Genomic DNA, 18,635 nt, shown 5'->3' with positions numbered 1-18,635 from the left:
TGGAAGTTGTGTACGACCTCCATCACAGCAGAGGGTTTTCTACAATAGAAGAACACATCTCTGCCCATGCACAAGTTCTTTTCACTCCAGGGAGCTTGTACAGAAGTCCCTGTTGAACTATGCACATTAAAATTTCTTGAGATGGGGAGTGGTAAGATCACGAACTAGCCTAGTAACAACAGCAACCTGTAATGAGGAATTTGGCTGATGGGGAAAGTACCAGTTATTTTTCTTGCGAAAAGCTTAGAGTCATTCTTTTGGCATGCAGTAAACAGAAATCTGCTGCAGAAATGACCTGAATTCTCTGCTTGTACTAGCTGGTCTGTTTTACCACACTGAAATTTCAATGGCAATTCAGTACCCATTCTTCTTCACTGTGGGGTTGAAGAGAAGTGGCGTTTAAAGAAAAGCAGAGCCCAGGGAGCAGCATGGCACTAGTTGTTCTTTGTTAGGGTTGCTGAGGGTAACTGCTTGTTATCAGGGCTGAAAGAGCTTGTGGGAGAGGAGTACCTGTGAGACTCTACACTTTAAAATATTCTAACTCACGGCTATATTCCAAGACAAATGCAACAGCATCTAGTATTTTGCAATACACTTAGGCTAGATTTATTTCATCTACTATAGTTAATTTTATAAAACTTCGTTTAAAGAAGAGGGAGAAAGAATTGGATCTGTGAATTTTCAGCATTCAACCACTTACCCAGTCACAAAAGAATTCCCTCAAACATTAAGGTAAGTGCAGATAGGGCAAGAAAATAAGGACTGAAGTGAATGTGACCTGATATGTCTGAATTATGAGTACCTTTGAAAAGGTTACACTAGTGACAAGTTGAAAATAAAATAATTTTTCCAGAAGTTAACATAAATATCAACATAAAACAATGGCATCCAACATCCAAATCAAGCCAAAAAATTGGGATACTAAGCACACAACTATTTAGACAAGGACTTTTAGCAGATATTTTACGTCACTAAAATGCTGGAGAGAGTTGTCAATTGCCAAAATCTTCAGTGTCACTTGCTGTTGCCAAAGTATGCAATGCATTGGTTACATCCTCCTCACTGGATGAAATTGCTCCAAAGAACAAGGAGTAGAACTAGAAAAGTTAACAAGAAAGTGTATCAGCCCAAGCCTTCAATTTCACATATACATATGCACCAGCTATACACAATGGTTACAGGCTTATGTGTAAAAGATGACTTGAAAGGGAGATGGGTGCAGGAGCGTCATCTGATTAGCTGAGGCCTTTACCTGCCTGCAATTCTCCCTTTCCCAGGCAATTCAGCTGTTCCATCTGGCTGGAGCAGAGGCACAGATGGGAGAGTCACTTGATCAGTCCAATTGAGAGAATGCCTCCTTCCCCCTGAACTTTCCATTCAGGCTGACATTTACAAAAACATGGTAACTTGCTTTCATCTCCCTTTCCTTTTGTGTCCTATGTCTGTGTGTAATCCTTCATAAGACATTCTGGGATTCTTTGCTGCTGAAAAGCAGCATAAAAATGATTTCAGTAAATAGTCTTCATTTCAATATTTTTTCATTTTTTGAAAGTTGAAGGAATACTTGCTTAAATAATACTCTTTGTGAAAAAAGCACAGATGGGGAAGAGTTCAGTTTCAAACACTGTTTTACTGGGATGCGGCATGGCCTATGTTGGCTTGTGCTACTACCATTTTTACTCCAGCACTGCTACACAATTTGACCAAAATCCAAAAAATTACAAGTAGTGAGTGTCCCATGGGATTCTTGGGCAGCTGTTTCCTGACTGGCATCCACTCTTATACCACATGATACCAATTTAATACCAACACAAATGTGCCTTATTTTGAGGTATAAAGCATTTTCATTTACAAACAATTCTGGTTCCTCTTTGGCTTTCCCCTTTACCTTACTATAGCCAGGACTAGATGGTTGAGCTTCTGCCGTAATGGTAAAGTTGTCTGCTGGATTCTTGGTTGTTTCTGGGTCTTGCAGGTTTCTGTTGGAAACGGTGCCTTGATTACTGCTCTCCAATGCAGGGCTCCTAAAATTACACAGAACTGGATATGTGTTGTATACTTCTCTATTCCTGCAAATCATCTGTACATTTCCTAGCTGAGGAATTTGCTGAGGCCTTTACTGCAATCTACACCCCGCCTTTCTGCTACAAAAAGGTACTGGATATACCATAGGTGTGACTCACTAAAAGTTTCCTATGTTCCTTAAAACACAAATATATAAATTAAATATATAAATACCCCAGAGGACAGGATCAAGATTCAAAATGACCTGAATAGACTAGAAAGCTGGGCCAAAGCTAACAAAATGAAATTCAACACGGAGAAATGTAAGGTATTGCACTTAGGGCGGAAAAATAAAATGCACAGATATAGGATGGGTGACACCTGGCTGAATGAAACTACGTGTGAAAGGGATCTAGGAGTCCAAGTAGACCACAAGTTGAACATGAGTGAACAGTGTGATGCGGCAGCTAAAAAGGCCAATGCTATTTTAGGCTGCATCAATAGAAGTATAGTGTCTAGATCAAGAGAAGTAATAGTGCCACTGTATTCTGCTCTGGTCAGGCCCCACCTAGAATATTGTGTCCAGTTCTGGGCGCCACAATTCAGAAAGGACATTGAGAAACTGGAGCGTGTCCAAAGGAGGGCGACAAAAATGGTGAAAGGTCTGGAAACCATGCCCTATGAGGAATGACTTAGGGAGCTGGGGATGTTTAGCCTGGAGAAAAGAAGGTTAAGAGGTGATATGATCGCCCTGTTTAAATATTTGAAGGGATGTCATATTGAAGAGGGAGCAAGCTTGTTTTCTGCTGCTCCAGAGAACAGGACCCGGAACAATGGATGCAAGCTGCAGGAAAAGAGATTCCACCTGAACATTAGGAGGAACTTCCTGACAGTAAGGGCTGTTCGACAATGGAATGCACTCCCTCGGAGGGTGATAGAGTCTCCTTCCTTGGAGGTCTTTAAACAGAGGCTGGATGGCCATCTGTCAGGGATGCTTTGATTTGGATTTCCTGCATGGCAGGGGGTTGGACTGGATGGCCCTAGTGGTCTCTTCCAACTCTATGATTCTATGATTAACAAGAAATAGGCACAGGATTGGGCTGCATAAATAATTTCCCCTTAGACCCCAATTATATGTTCTGACAAATTCTGGCTTTCTCTTTAGCATGTGAACAAAACTGGAGAAGGCACGAGTCACATTTTTGCACAATACTGAACAAACATGGCTGCTTTAGCTGCAATACTGATGAGGACAATTAATTCCTAAGATAAAAAATGCTCTTTAGTAAGAGCAGCAGCCAACACGTGAGATAACATTCTTTATGTATTTGGAACATGAGGTGCAGTGGCAATTATATCCTCTCCTGAACTTGAAGGTACCTGGCTAGCACTCGGCAAGAAGAAAATGGATTTTAACTCTTACCTTCTCTGGCCCCGGGAAAGATGCAGAGATTCAGAAGTATCTGCTAAAGTAGCCAAAACAAAACTGGCTTCAACTACTGTATCCTCAAGGCTGAAAACAACTGGCCTGTAAAAGTAAATGAAAGGTTGAGCTGTCAGCTTTCTCATTACTTCCGATTTACAGAAATAGTGGGTGTGCCCTTACCCTCTAGAGAGAGAAATGAGATGACTCTTGAAACTGCTCTCTAATGGAGAGAGTTAATAAGATATTACTCAGCTTCCCATTAATTATAGTGTTGCATAGTGTAGTTACTAAATGTTTCCAAATTAATGTGTTTTAGTACACTTGACTGCTGGGTTGAGGCCAGTGTGTACTGTCTCTGATACATACATGCATTTCTTACTTGAAAATACTGTTTGTGAAAATTACTGTACAAAAGGTGGCCCTTAGACACACTTGGCAACACAATTCATAATCCACACGTTCCACATAAATCAATTTTAATGCATTTGTATGTAAAATGCATTGATGGTTTGAACAATTTTAATTGCAAGTTTAGCAAAGGTAATTTTGGAATTCTGAAACTGTGAAGTGAAACACGACATACCTTGTAAAAAGTGTGTGTCAACTTACCTTCCAGGCATATCAAAATGAACAGCAACTGGAACATGGATAGCTTCTGCAAAAGCTATTAGTCCCTAATTACAAGTGAAAGATGTACATTAACTCAAATATAACACTACAGAGCATTAGATACCTATTATAACTTACTGATTCAGCCTCTTACAGGTACAACAACTGGCTATTTTGTTATTAGCTTGAGGGCCAGTTGGGGGTAGCAAGCTGGCCAATGGGTTCTAAACAACATGGGTAGTTAGAGTACTCATGCAAGAGTCTAGCTATGTCATCTTTTTAACATGTTTTTTGATCAAGCAAATGTCAACTTTACCCGTAACTCTTTAAGACAAAATGTGATTTCAGAGTCTACTCCAACTTGAAAGTATTCAAATTCTTCTGGACTGAGATGTATTTCTGTATGCATTACAATAGCAAAATCTGGAAAGAATCAGAATTATGGCAGAGATTAAAACTAAAGAAGTCTAACAGTAAAGAAAATAAGAATTTAAGGGGTTTATTGAGAATCCTCTACATTAGTTATTATTGGTACATAAAACAGAACTGGGGTGTTTGCTCATTGAAAGTAGAATACCATGTGCATGGTGAGTTAATGAACCTGCAACAATATCTATGGCACTAGGTAACTGGGCATATATCCACATCAAATATTGTAATGCCTCCACCTAAAAAGGAAGGATGAATACCAGTAACTGAGGTTATTGTAATGGCTGCATGTGTTACATTGGGGGGGGGGGGTATGATGGGGATCTGTGTCGACCCACCCTTTAAGGCAGTAGAGCATTCCATAATTGAGCCATGCTTTTACTTGGTGCCAGACTGAAAGCAGCATTGGAGCTACCATAAGGGGATGGTATTCTACAACTGGGTGCCCTCTCTCACATACACCCACAGTATATTGACCCATTTGGCAGGACTCATAGGATGGCCCCTCCCATTGACTTCAGTTTTCAAACTGGGGTAAATTGGGAGAGGTGCTCTTTTCAAGTACTGAAGTCCCAAGCTGTTTGGTCCTTACCCATTTCATCTTCAGTGTAAGTCTTGAAACACACTTTCACAGGTGTTACAGATAAAGTTACTTCTTCTTGATAGTTTGGAAAATGAATCAATATATCAGAAAGTTGCCTGAGAAACACAAAAATGGGATCATTCTTTCAGATTACAAATTGCTCCATGTGTCTCACATTAGGAGCCCCAAACTGACAAACAGTTTTAGCCTGACCTAAAATGAAATGCAACATGCTGCGAATTCCACTACTATTTACTTGTTCTTCAGATCAGAATATCATAGTATCATCTAAATAAAAAAGTGCCAGAAAATAAAAAATAATAATAAATAAAAAGATTTGATGATTCATGAGGGAAGAAAGGCAAATACAAATGCCAAAACGCACAGCTGGGCAATACCAACATGGTAGAAAAGTGTGCATGCATTCAAGTTCTCCAGAATGCCTCTTTAGGCTAGATGCTGAAAGAAAGAGTGCAAAAATCAGGCCAGAGGTTAGGGCCATAAGAAATAATAAACAAGTTCTATCAATGGCTCCTGTCTAAATGTTTGGAGTGTTGTTCTCTGTGCCTTGAGTCAGGCCAATAAAGGGCTAAGGCCCAGCATGAATGACCTGGAGCATTTATCACTCTGTACAGCATCATCCACAGGGTCGCCATGAGTCAAAATCGACTTGAGGTCTTTCTGAGCATCAGAGGAAATTGGTTTATATGGATGAAAATTCATGCAAAAATAAAAACCAGTGAGTCTTAAAAGCGGTGCTTTGTTGTTAACTGTCCTCAAACAGAAAAGACACTCCCCCAATCCTCTACTGCTCTGCTTAGGTCCTGTATTTTAGTCCTCCCCCTCCCTTCTTCCTTTTAAGGAGATCAAACTCAGGCCAGGAATTTGTATTCATGGCTTGGGGTGCCATCCTTTTTACTTGCTACCTATTCCAATCTTTTCCAGTAGATGGCAATAATGGCCTATAAATAGGTCTGTCACATTTTTCCTGTTCTGCTGAGCACCTCCTGTTGCTAGTAGCAGAAAAGCATTTTAGTGCCTGTTGTACTTTGTGGGTGAATACCTGCTGGAGGGGGTGGGGGAGAAATCTGACCAGAAAGTCAGATGGTCAGTAATTCTGTTAGTCCAACTGCCTCTCACTGGCCAGGAGCCCCATGCTGAAGGGGGAAAAGGGTGCTTAATATGTGCTTTAATATGGTGTGGTTCCAGTAGCATTTGTTTTTCAATTTCAGCACTGGATTCATGAGAACAGGGTGTCTTGGCAATGAGAGGTGAGCCTTTTATGTTTTAATTGACAAATGATGATCTATAAGATATCCAGTTAATTGGTAGTAGGGCATTTGTTCCATTACCTGGACCTTGCCTTCAGGACGTTGGGACACAGATGTTTTGCAAACACGGCTTGCAAAGGTTCACATTCTTGAAAAGCTAGGTTGTGAGTTTTCACAACACCTGAGGAGAGAGGATACGGGGTGATATGAGTTGTATCTTCATAGTCCCTTCAATAAGTGATGAATAACTTCTTTTTCTTCATGACATGAGATAAATTTCTTGGCATTAACTGGATTTGTCTTTTGGGGATTTAAAAAAAAATACTGCTATTTATGAGAGCCAGCATGGTGTAGTGGTTTGAGTGTTGGACTATGACTCTAGAGACCAAGGTCTGCTCAGCCATGGAAACCCACCAAGTCACACATTCTCAGCTTCAGCAAATGCTGTGATAGGGTCACCATAAGTCAGAAACAACCTGAAGTCACACAACAGCAAAGAGGTAAGGAGCGGAAGAATTAGAAGATGGGCTCAGCATCATATAAGCAGCTGCATATGGCCAGGTTGTTGAACAGAGCATATGCCTTGAGAAGCCACTGAAATAGTCTTTAGGGGGTGTCACTTTTGTGTGCACCAGAACTTAGCAGATATTTACTGCTACCTCAAATGACAAGTATCTGAATGTCATAATATTTCATATTAATCTCCTTTGAATAGCTTGTTGGGGGGGAGGTGTACCTTGTGCTCTCTGGTGGACCCTGCATACTTCACCTCTTTAAAAAAAAGCATCAGTTAGGCACTTAGGTGTGTGTACAGCATGTAAAACCAATTGGTAACAATGTTGACTGGATTAGTTCATTTTTTGTGCACCTTTAATAACATCTGTAGGAGTAATAGCTGCAGTAGTTGTTTTTTTCACTGTTGAAAATGTGCATACGTTTGTTAAATTTTCCTTTAACCTTTGAAGGGTTTCAGTAGACTCAGCACACCAGTTTATTTAATTTTTTCTACCACCTTCTGGCCCGTAGCAGGATTCACAAGATCATTGACTTACCATGTCTGCAGAAAAGTTGAAAAACAATACAGCAGTCCTTAAAGTCTGTATAAATGGTGCATTTCTCTACGTTCCTTTCTAGTGTATTCAAGCACCGAAACAGTGGCAGGACTGACTGAAATACAAAGACTATGATTAATACAGTAATTTCTTTAAGATCAGAGCTAGCACAGTTTTGTGTTTTTGGGGGGATACTACAGCTAGTGTTGTAATATATTAATTACCGTAGTGTGTTGTATTGTATCAGACATATGTACTTCAAAGTGTACTCAGCTGAACATATAAAAACTCAGCTGAAACAAGCTACATTCTTTGAAAATACAGCACGAAAGATAACAAAAGGTTCAGATACTAATCTTTTCAGGATAAATAAACAGGTTAAAAAGTCCATCAGCAGCAAATGCTTGTTTTAGATAACGTTTCCTTTAATGTAAAAAAAAAAAAAATGGAAAACTACATTTCATTTAAATAGTTTAACAGCAATAACAAATATAAAACTTTTGACAGCAGAAAATTGTGCACCATTTATGGACACAGTTTTCGTTGGTCTGTAGTTTGTCAGATCTCCCTCATACAGTTAAGTCATCTCACTGTTCAGAGAATTTCAAATGAAACTAATTTTGTAGCCCAAAATAGCATATATTGTCTCATTTGTGAGACTTACCTTTATTACTAACTTGCATCTAAGACGTATGTGGTTTTTATGCTGATTCCGTTCAGGTGTATTTCTGCAGGAATAGTGTTGAAAGAATATAGATGAAAAGAAGACACAGGCATAGGCTGATCTGGAGGAATTCACTGCCCTCAGGGAAAGCTGTGAATAGGATGAAATGTTTCACTCCCATGAAACAACATCAGCATTAAGACACAGACAGGCAAAAATATATACAACATGGCAATCTTGAAGGTTTTATGATTTTCATAATCACACAAACAAAATGCTGATGATACCAACATATTAGGGGCAAGAATGCTAGTAGGAAGAGCGAGTGGTCCTCTACAGTTTTCTTGTGTGAAAATGGCTTCAGAAAGTATGGTTTGCCAAATAACAATTGTATATTTTGGTGGATTGAAGGTGTACCACAATTGCAAAAGCCCTGTGCCATGTCAGCACACACCAAGCAGGGCATCCCATTCAGAGGAAGCAGGCCTTCTGTGGAGCTCTTTAGAACAGAAATGTATGGCAAGAACCAAATGATGTTTTGAACATTAGATGTACAGTCAGCCCTCCTTATCCACAGATTTTTTATCCACGGATTCAAGCATCCACGGCTTGAAAATATCCAAAGCAAGTATGAATTCCTGATAGCACCCCTTGATTTTCCATTTCACATAAGGGACACCCTTTTGCTCTGCCATTGTATTTAATGGGACTCGAGCATCCACAGATTTTGTTATTCACAGAGGATCCTGGAACCAAACTCCAGCGGATAACAATGTTGTACTAACACAGTTCTACAGTGTATTTTCCATACCCTCCCACATTTCACATGAAAACCAGGACATGTATGTACAAGCAACATCAGAGAGTGGGCAAGATGGCAAAAGTTATTAATCAGGAAGAAAACACAATGCTGCGGCAGTTTGCCTTTGCCTGAACCCGCTGGGAAGGGCAAGCTTTTCTCCACTCCTCTTCCCAGCTGGACATCTCAACTCTGTTGGCAACAACTGAAGTAAGCCGAGGGCAAAGGGGGAAAGTGGGAGGAAGAGAGAGAAACCAGGGCATTTGAAAAGCATCTGACAAAGTGGGACGACAGGGCTAGTTGCGACAAATGGAGGGTAGGATTTTTCTCCTTAAATCATCAGTCAATCCCAGCTGTGCTTTTCTCAACTTGGAAAATACTTACTCCTTTTTCAATTGGATCGAACCAAAAGCCATCACTGATCCGTGCCATGGCATGTATAGCCCTCCCGAACACTGTAAGAAAGGTTTTTTAAAAGTGTGGTTACATTCCAATATGCAGGGCAACCTTCTTATATCCCTAAGAATGAAGCCTAATTGAATTAAATGGGATTGATGGTAAGATGTGTGCGCAGTGCGCACAGATTTGCTGCCTTAAATATACATAACAAAGCTTAAGGGAATGATTCTCCAAGTTGGGGAAACCTGGCTTCTCTAACACTCAGCAGAGAGATATACTTGTATACATATAGTGGAAGGCATGAATTAAAAATGGTTAATAATTAGGAAGCAGGTGGAGCTTACAAATACAATTCAGAGCAAAGTATTAACCAGCGTAGCCAGAGTCTAGAACCAATGGCTGAAAGGATATTTTTAGTGGGGTTTTCGGACTCTGTGGCCATGTTCTAGAAGAGTTTATTCCAACATTTCACTGCATCGGTGGCTGGCATCTTCAGAGAATGCTGGCATGGAAGAGAGTTGGGGGTATATATACACACTCTCCTTCCTTCCCAGGGTCACACCGTATGTGTGTGTGTGTGTATATATATATATATATGCCCAACATAGAGTCAATGTGCGCTCATCTACTACTCTGTGTACTTGAATGCGCCACCACATGTGCAATACTCCTGTATGAGCAACTCAATTTATAGTTCTTTGTGGGTTTTTCAGGCTCTGTGGCCATGCTCTAGAAGAGTTTATTCCTGATGTTTCACTGGCATCTGTGGCTTTGGCGTCTTCTCCGATTAGAAACCTCCTAGGAACAGATAGAATCTGGGGCTTTTGAGGGGATTTAGAAGCATCTATGTAGCGCTACACAAAATGTTTTACAAGGGATTGTTTTGACTCAAACAGACTTTGAATTATCTCAACGTCGCTATAAAACAGCATTTTAGGCCCACGTTTGCAAATGGGTGCCCAAGGCTGCCTCTGCACTGCAGAAACAATCCGGTTTGACCTCACTTTAACTGCCCTGGCTCAATGCTATGAAAGTCTGGGAATTGCACTTCTGTAAGACACTGACCCTTCTCTGTCAGAGAGCTCTGGGGCCACAACCAACTCCAATTCCCAGGATTCCCTAGCACTCAGCCTGGGCAGTTAAAGCGGTCTCAAACTGGGTTATTTCTGTAGTGTGTTTGGGAACCAAGTTGCTGAGGTACTTCAAAGAATCAATAGTAACGACTGCTAGTGTAGTGACTGGCATTTCGTTCTCGTTCCCTGATTATTGTCTATGTATTGCTCTGACGAAAAAGAATTCCTCAAATACTAGAGGTTTTCGTGTTCTGTTTTGAACGTGAGGAACGCTCTTTTCAGTGGAAAGGAAGCATGGGTCGAAAATAATCCGGCTGGATACCGCTATGGAATTCTGGGAATGCTAGTTCGGGGCGGCCCCTTCACCTTTAATATGGGCGCCGCCAATAACGCACTTCATGGTGCGGAAAGCGACGGCGAATGCCGAAGCTGAGGGAAACGGTTGCTCAATAAGCGCCTCCCGAAAGGCGGGAAAAGCCTCCTGAGGTAATTAGCTCAGGGGGGCGGGGCGAACGAAGCGAGCGCCGAAGACCCGGATGTGGCCTCCGTCCGCCAACGAGCCCCGCCCACCCGGCTTCTGACAGGCGCCCTCCCTCCCCGCGGTGCATTGTGGGGCCTGACCGACTCCGCTTCCGGACTTTGGGTTTGGCGGAGACCGGAAGCGGCGGAAAGTAAGGCTTTTGCGAGGAGTGGCGCTGAGGGGGCCAAGATGGTGAGTGCTTCTGGGCGAAGGAGGTGGGAATAGAAGCTCCACACGGGAGAAATAACCCGGTTTGGCCCCGCTTCAACTCTATCTGGCTCAAGGCTGTGGCATTCTGGGAGTTGGAGTATGTTGTGGGACCCAGAGCAGAGATTTAACTGTATCTGGCTCCAGGCTGTGGAATTCTGGGAGTTGGAGTTTGTTGTGAGGCCCAGAAGCTCTGGGCCCACAACAAACTCCAACTCCCAGAATTCCACAGCCTGGAGCCAGAAAAGAGATCATTGGAGCGATCTCTCCTATGTGGATCAGCCCTGGTACTGCAGGCTTTCCCAACCCAGCACTGCAGTCCCCATCATCCCCAAACAGCCTGGCTGTGGGTCAGCAGCAGTTGAAGTGGGGGGGTTTCTACAGATCTATATGGTTCATGGGTGAAGAAGAAAAGGCCGAGCCCATCACCCCCAAACTCCCACTTGTGACCCTTGAGGGGTCACGAATGTGGGTCAGGTTTCGGGGACACCTGCGCTGGGCGAGTCACACTCTCTCAGCCTGGAAGCTGCGGCGGCTAAACTGAGGCTGCCGTACTTTGGCTGCGTAATGCTTAGCAAAGCAGAAGGCGGTCAGAAAAGAGGAAGACCGGATTGCCGATGGCTGGACTCAGCTTGGCCCTGAAACCCCCTGGGTGACCTCCGGCAAGTTGCACTCTCTCAGCCTCAGGGGACCAAGGCAGATCTTCCCAAGAGAACCCCAGGATAGGGTCAGCGTAAGTCAGCAACAACTGGGAAGGCTCACAACCACCGCCGCCGTAGAAATGACGCAGGGTGACACCACTTGAAGGGCTGAAGCTCCATCCTCTGGAGTCCTGGGATTTGTAGCTTTACAAGAGCCCGGCCAGTGCCTCACAAGGACTACACATTCCAGGGTTCTGTCCCATGGAGCCTTAAGACCAGAGCATGGCTTTAGCGCAACTTGCGGCCTCTTAGGACATGTGCGCCATCTCCAAAGTGGCCCAAAGCTGCTCCATTTGGCCTGTCTGTTTGGACCTAGTCAAGAAATCCCTTGGTTGAATACCCTCATTGCCATTAATAAGCCCAACGAACTGTCTTTCTATAGTCCAGTGCATTGACTGCACAGGGGCTGTAGCTCCGGACTAGATTGCCCATCCTGGGTGCAGATGGTCCTACATTCAGTCCTTGTTATTTTCAGTGGCAAGAAGGGGAAAGCTCCTTCTCTGCCTGAGACCCTGGTGGGCAGATGGGCAAAGAGATGCTACAATGCTTGGCTTTAAACCCTGACCAACCTTGGCCCTCTGCTTCTTGTCCCCAGAGAATCGGAAAGCACCTCCATGATGTAGCTGCCTCACTGTGTCATGTATAGCACATCACCAGTGTCCTAATGCTTTTTGGGGGGAGGGCGAGTCCATCATTTCCCCCCCAACAGGACTTTTCAGTCTGAAGAATGGGCCAATTCGGAACGTACTGATTCTTTTGGTTCAATGGAAGTTCCCAGTTCCTAGCTGCTGTGAAGGACTAGTTTTTATATGCGTGGAATATACTTGCAGACCTGGGGGATAAATACGAAATGGTTTTGGGGGGGGGGAAATGGCAGTTATCTCCATGAGCCATTTGTTTGCCAGATCAGTTTCCCAGCAAATTTGACATCCGTTAGGAATTCCCAACATTTGACTTTGCTTCTTCTGACTCTGCCCTGCTGCACATCGACAGTAATTTTGATGGCCTTCCTGCCATACACAACTCACTTGCATTCATGGTATTTATGGCATAACCTCTCTCATATAATGATGCTTGGCTAACCATTTGGAAGCATTATGATGAATCCATGCAATGAGCCACCATGGCCTGGGTGTCCTCTGTCTGGATGTAATGCATGCAACTCTGGTGGGAGTCATGAAGGAAGGAAGGAAAATAAGTGCCAGTGCTGCTTAGGGCAGGGGGATTTTATGCCTCGTAGAAGTAGTTTAGTCTCGAGTAGACAGCTTGAGCTTTTCTGTTCCTTACAGGTAGTTTCACACTGCAGCAGCTATGCATAGCATCTTGCAAAAGGTGAGCAAAGACAGACTGTTTTTGCAGCACTTAGGCCGTATAGTTCAGACCCTACGTGTGTGTATAGCTCTTCATGCACGTTTTTGTATGCTGTCGCTGCCCTGCAACTGTCAAACCCTGCTGCTATTGCTTACTGGAGAGGAGGCAAGGAGCATAGACAATTCAGACCATAGAGAAGGACCTGGTCTCAGCTTAGTTGGGAAGAAATGAGGGTGTGTTCTCAAGTGGAGTGCATCTGCCTTTCTCTTCTTCCAGGAGCTCAGGGCAGCCAGATCTTCATGGTCTGAATGGCCTTCCCTTCCCTCTGGTGAGAAGGAGCAGCAGCAGCCCACCTTAGGGTTTGATGGTTGCCAGGTGTGGGAAGTTTTTGGATGGAGCACAAGAGCAAGATTTCTCGGCACCCCATCCAAAAAGACTTATGTGCACATAAATCACTAATAGCATGTCAGCCTCTGTGTGGAGTCTCTGTAAAAATCCAGAAAATGTGGAGACTACAGTTCTTGAGCCTCTTGAAAATCTGCTTTGTTTCTATAAAAACTGAATTGAAAAAAATAAATGAAAATGGCATTCTTTGATTTGTATCCTGCATTTCCCCCTAAACTAGGACACAGTGGAGGACAAGTTTCTGGCCCATATGGTTAGACATATATGCTTGAAGACCTGGAAACAATGCCTGGTGAAATCTTAAGAGACCCCCAAGGGGTGCCAGGATAAGTTTTCCAGTGACAGGGGATGGGACCCCAGCCCTCCCCATTCTCTGGAAAAGAGGTTTTTGGAAGGTAGGACCAGCATCCAGACCAAAGGGGTTAAGTGGAGGGAGTTTACATCAGCTGTGATTGCAAGGGGCTGGTTATAGTAGGGCAAGAAAGACAGTATTGTGAATTACAACCTAGTTCTTACAGAAACGTGCTTTTGGTTGTGATCTAAAATGACGTATGTGAGGAATTGTTCTGAAATGAATGGTCAAGGTGATGTTTGTGCTCTCATGTACCTCTGGAGGTCTTGTATGAGCACTGATCTTGGCGCTGCGTATTAAACAATACCACTGGCATCTCCACACGGGCACAGCTCTTTCTTCCACTGAAGGCAATGTGGGGAAGTTATTGCACACAGGGAGTTCTGATTTACATGCAGAAGTTCCCACCCCTGGCCTTGGGAAGGAAGGGGGATAAGGCTTGCGGGCACATCGGAAACCCAGAATGATCATGACCATTGCATTCAGGTAATGCTGGAAAAAGCTCTTCCATTCGACCTTATGGCATCTGTTGCATAAATCAGATTTATTTATTTATTTATTTAACATATCCTTTTCTAACCTTCAAATTTCATTGTTGATTTGCCTATTAATTTGGCTTGAGATGTTTCCTTTTCTGTTGCTTCCTTTTTGATTTAACATTGTTCATGTCTCACCCTGTTTTTTTCCATCCCCGCCCCCTTGTCTGCAATCAACTTCTTCATCCAATAAGGCTGGGCACAGAGTAAGTTTGTTCATCTTGGCCTCTTGCTAACATTGGTGATGGTAGGTAACAACTCTTAGTGGCTGCTAAAAGACTTCAATAAATTTGAAGGACAAAGGCATGTTGCCTGCAGGTGGTGCAGTACCTAAACTTTCAGGGGTGCAGTTGAATTCTCGCATTAACAGGTGCTTTGATCTAAACTAAGACATTCCCCATATAAGCATATCAGTGGTTTCTCAATAGAAGGAGCAGAATAAGAGCTCTTCTGATATTATCAGTATTCCTTGCCACTGGCAGCATCAGGGGAGTATGAAGTGTACTCTAGGGCAGTGGTTATCAACTTCTTGTCTCCACATGTTGTGAACTTCAATTCCCAGCCAACATGGTTAGTGGTCAGGAATTCTGGGAGCTGAAGTTCAAAATGTCTGGAGGGTCAAAAGCAAAGAGGCAGTGCTTTTGGGTGCATTTCCCAGTTCATACAGCATGCACCAGTGATGGAAATCGTGAGGCTTTCCAGATGTTATTGAACTCCAGTTTCCAGTATTCATTGTCATTGGCATGGCTGATTAGGGCTGATGGAAGTTGCAGTCTAGCTACTGCAGGGCCGCATGATTTCCATCCCTGCCTTGAAGATTCAGCCAGAGCCCCATGTGAATACTCTATGCCTTTGAACGTTGCCCAGACTCCTGTTTGACATGCAAGGTTCCTAGGCGGGGCAGTCAAAGATTCCTTGAGGTAAGACCCTTGATAACAGGGTTCAGGGGTTGTGTTCCTGTTGTATGGGTGCCTGTCAATGGCTTGTTGCATGTTAGCACTTTGGCCATACAAGTTGACATTCTTATGGTCAGTGAGTAGGATTGGATGGTTGCTGTATCTTTCTAACAGGCAAAGGTAGGTATATATCCTCACTTCCTTTTGCTGAAGGTAGGATACTCTAGGGCTCAAAGTAGCCGGAGGCTATGGAACTTTTGGCCTTCCCCATGTTTTGGACTTGAGCTCCCATAACCAGTGGTAAAAGATTGTGGGACCTGTAGTCCAAAACACCTGGAGGTTTTTCACCCTGGTGCAGTCACTGCTTAGTTTGCCTATGGCACCCCACATTTATTTACATCTGACTCACATGTAATGTGATTGCAACAATCTGGAACTCGGAGTTTTAATAGGTTTAAGGTAAAGGAGGATAAATTTCAGCTGAATCCTAGGAGAAACCTTTTAACAAGAACAGTTCAGCAATAGGACCAGTGACCTAGAGGGGTAGTAACCTCTGTCTCAAGAAGAGGTCTTCAAGCGGAGATAGAACAGCCATTTTCCAGACATGTTTTACCTCTGGATTTCCTGCTGCTATTTGGATTCAGTTGTCTACAGCATCCCTCCAACTCTGAGTCTCTCTATTGCTCAGGAGACATCTATATTGGAAAATATTTAAAAAAAAAAACCTGGGACAACTTGACTGTGATGTCTTCAGAGAAAAAAAGAAATTGCTTGAATGAAGTCACATGCAGTGTCATTGGCCTTCATTGTATATGTAGTGGAATCAAAACAGTTTATTCTTTTTCTACCCAAATCCTGTAGGGTTTGGAAAGAAATATTACAAATCACAACAAAAGTGCAACTCTTCTGAAGTGTTATGGGGCTGCCTGGGTGTTAGACATGAACACTTACTAGCTTTCAGCACTGTGTTGAATCTGTTCATAAATGGAAGTGTCTTGAAAATCATAGACCTGAGTATATCTTTTCTCCCTTTTGTAAGTTGGTGTTAGTGTTGGGAGACCTTCATATCCCTCACCGCTGCAACAGTCTGCCAGCTAAATTCAAGAAACTACTGGTTCCAGGAAAGATTCAGCACATTCTCTGCACTGGAAACCTCTGCACAAAGGAGAGTTACGACTATCTCAAGACCCTGGCTGGTGATGTTCATGTGGTTAGAGGGGATTTTGATGAGGTATGGTGCGTTTATGATCTGTGCTGTTCTGTGTATCTATCACTCACTGTAGTGTAGAAGTTCTACAGGTGGACTGACAGTGATGACAACATGAAGAGGTTTTGGCAGATGATGCAGTCAATCTGTATCTGTCTATAAGGACACGACCAATTACTTATCCAATTTCCCCCACTATCTACCAGCCACTTAATGGTGGTGGAAGGGGACACCATTGCACTGAAACAGTGAGTACTGGGAGGCTTTGGTTGTTGTGGAGGAAGAGAATACTGATCTCTGCAAGAACCAAAAAGAAGCATGGAGGTGTATGTTGAACATAGACTTGTGTATGTCACTTAAAGGATGCCGGCCCTAATTTGTTAAGGAATTATTTGCCCTGAAAATCTGTCACATAGAGGTAGCTTCTTTGTGGGGAATACGGTGTGTCTATATGTATGCACTATATTTACCTGGCACATTGAAATCTAGGACCAGTCTCTTGGTTCACCTAATTTTCTGAGCACACAAGATGGCACAGTGCTGCTGTATGAATGCAAGACAGCATTTTCCTAGGAAATGAATGAGTAACTTACATGCAGTGTCTTTAACTTCTAGAACTTGAACTACCCTGAACAGAAAGTTGTAACTGTTGGGCAATTTAAGATTGGACTGATCCATGGCCATCAAGTGATTCCATGGGGAGATGTGGCGAGTCTGGCACTACTCCAGAGGCAGTTTGATGTGGACATCCTGATCTCGGGGCACACACACAAATTTGAGGCATTTGAACATGAAAACAAGTTCTATATCAACCCTGGATCGGCAACAGGAGCATACAGTGCTTTGGAAAAGTGAGTTACATGATATTTAGGTGGCGATTTGGCTGTCTTGTTTACATTCTGCCAATTAAATTGACTGAGGTACATATGGCTGCCCACTTCTGATCATGAGGTTTTATTGTTGAACTGTACTATTTACGTAGACTTAAGTATTGCTGAATAATTAGAATTCAAAGATATAGCCATGTTCGTCTGTGTAATCAGTATGTAGAGAGATCTTTGAGCGTAACTGAAAGAAAGTCAAGATTTTAAATTACTTTTTTTCAATGGGGTGCCAAGGTGTTTTGCTGTGCTTTTGATGGGTGAAGGAATGTAACACTGTGGTAGCAGAAGATGAAACAGGCATCATTAGAACCATTTATTGAATAAAAAGCTGGGTTTCAAGAGAGGGGGTCTCAGACCTGCTGCAAATGGGTGACACCAAAGGTGGCAGGGCCTTTGGGGGGCAAACACCTGTCCCCCTGCTTAAGAAAGGGAAGGATCCCTTGGACTTTCTGAAGTTGCAGGTTCCAGTGGAATCAAAGGGGCTTTAACTGTGTATCTTAAAAGTAGTTAATAAAATCAAATTTCTCCCCACAGCAATATCATCTCTTCTTTTGTGCTGATGGATATTCAAGCTTCCACTGTCGTTACTTATGTTTATCAGCTAATTGGTGATGACGTCAAAGTAGAAAGAATCGAGTACAAGAAATCTTAAAGCAAGTCTTTCTACTTGCTGGTCTCCTGGTTCTTTTCCCCAGTAGGCACCCTGAGGTCCACAGTATTTGTAATATTATTTGCTTATGAATTGATTCGTCTTGCCTTATTGTAGACAAGCACGTTTAGAGTACATGGCTTCTTATAATGTCTGCCTTGGCTTGATTCTTTTCCTTGCCTAAATACTGCTTGTAAATACTGTTCAAAGTGCACAAGAAAGTTGTGTGTTCACATGAACCTTTCCTGCTCTTAAAATAAACACTTGTTTAACTTTGTTCTGGTACAGTTAAATTTGTTGAAAGGATAAACATGTTGTGATCATTTAGTAAATTAATCTTCAAAGACTCAAAAAATTTGTTAACTTTATATAAAAACATCATTGTGAAGAAATAAAGAGGAAATACATCAGCAGCTGAAATTAGAGGGAGTAGCATTAAGAGGCCAGGGGTCTAAATGAACATATACACATTATAAAAACAACATAGTGGTAACAGTAAGCTACATCTAGCCTGTAGATTTAGAAGACATCTGAATTTTGCACTATGTGAAAAGTACACATTTCCTTTGGGCAGGAAAGGTGAAGTCTACCCAATACTGTACCAGCAACCAGGAGGCCTCCTTGAAGAGCATGTATTCCTTTAGGCCACAATCCAGTG

At 42.7% G+C, this 18,635-nt stretch overlaps 2 protein-coding genes across 5 annotated transcripts; one reads left to right on the top strand and one right to left on the bottom strand.

Annotated features, from left to right (window-relative positions):
- Nucleotides 1-582: 582 nt before the first annotated feature.
- RAD9B (RAD9 checkpoint clamp component B) lies at nt 583-10,797 on the bottom strand. Its single transcript, XM_042441885.1, has 11 exons — nt 10,676-10,797; nt 9,222-9,292; nt 8,039-8,188; nt 7,375-7,489; nt 6,404-6,503; nt 5,061-5,167; nt 4,356-4,462; nt 4,040-4,104; nt 3,428-3,532; nt 1,889-2,024; nt 583-1,097 (listed from the first exon to the last, which is right to left on the bottom strand). The coding sequence occupies exons 1-11, from the start codon at nt 10,707-10,709 to the stop codon at nt 993-995; spliced, it is 1,095 nt and encodes a 364-aa protein (XP_042297819.1). The 5' UTR covers nt 10,710-10,797; the 3' UTR covers nt 583-992.
- Nucleotides 10,798-10,875: 78 nt separating this feature from the next.
- On the top strand, nt 10,876-18,254 carry VPS29 (VPS29 retromer complex component). Of its 4 annotated transcripts, none has more exons than XM_042442184.1 (5): nt 10,876-11,021; nt 14,536-14,547; nt 16,277-16,468; nt 17,060-17,295; nt 17,863-18,254. In XM_042442184.1, the coding sequence occupies exons 1-5, from the start codon at nt 11,019-11,021 to the stop codon at nt 17,978-17,980; spliced, it is 561 nt and encodes a 186-aa protein (XP_042298118.1). In that variant the 5' UTR covers nt 10,876-11,018; the 3' UTR covers nt 17,981-18,254. The 4 variants fall into 4 exon arrangements, with proteins under 4 accessions (XP_042298118.1, XP_042298119.1, XP_042298116.1 ...); XM_042442182.1 differs by lacking the exon at nt 10,876-11,021 and adding an exon at nt 13,034-13,069; XM_042442185.1 differs by lacking the exon at nt 14,536-14,547.
- The last annotated feature ends 381 nt before the right edge of the window (nt 18,255-18,635 follow it).

The sequence above is a fragment of the Sceloporus undulatus genome, chromosome 10 (genome assembly GCF_019175285.1).
Source record: "Sceloporus undulatus isolate JIND9_A2432 ecotype Alabama chromosome 10, SceUnd_v1.1, whole genome shotgun sequence".
In the NCBI taxonomy this organism is placed as follows: Eukaryota; Metazoa; Chordata; class Lepidosauria; order Squamata; family Phrynosomatidae; genus Sceloporus; species Sceloporus undulatus.
The sequence above is the reverse complement of the archived record's forward strand: the minus strand, read 5'-3'. Positions and strand labels throughout refer to the sequence as shown.

Coding starts and splice junctions, on each gene's coding strand:
- RAD9B (XM_042441885.1), bottom strand. CDS start 10,709: ATGAAGTGCGTTATTGGCGGCGCCCATATTAAAG. Junction 7,490..8,038: donor GATGCAAGTTAGTAATAAAG/GTAAGTCTCACA, acceptor TTTGTATTTCAG/TCAGTCCTGCCACTGTTTCG. Junction 4,105..4,355: donor TTTGTCTTAAAGAGTTACGG/GTAAAGTTGACA, acceptor ACTTGTAATTAG/GGACTAATAGCTTTTGCAGA.
- VPS29 (XM_042442182.1), top strand. CDS start 13,049: ATGCATAGCATCTTGCAAAAG. Junction 16,469..17,059: donor TTAGAGGGGATTTTGATGAG/GTATGGTGCGTT, acceptor TTTAACTTCTAG/AACTTGAACTACCCTGAACA. Junction 17,296..17,862: donor GCATACAGTGCTTTGGAAAA/GTGAGTTACATG, acceptor TTCTCCCCACAG/CAATATCATCTCTTCTTTTG.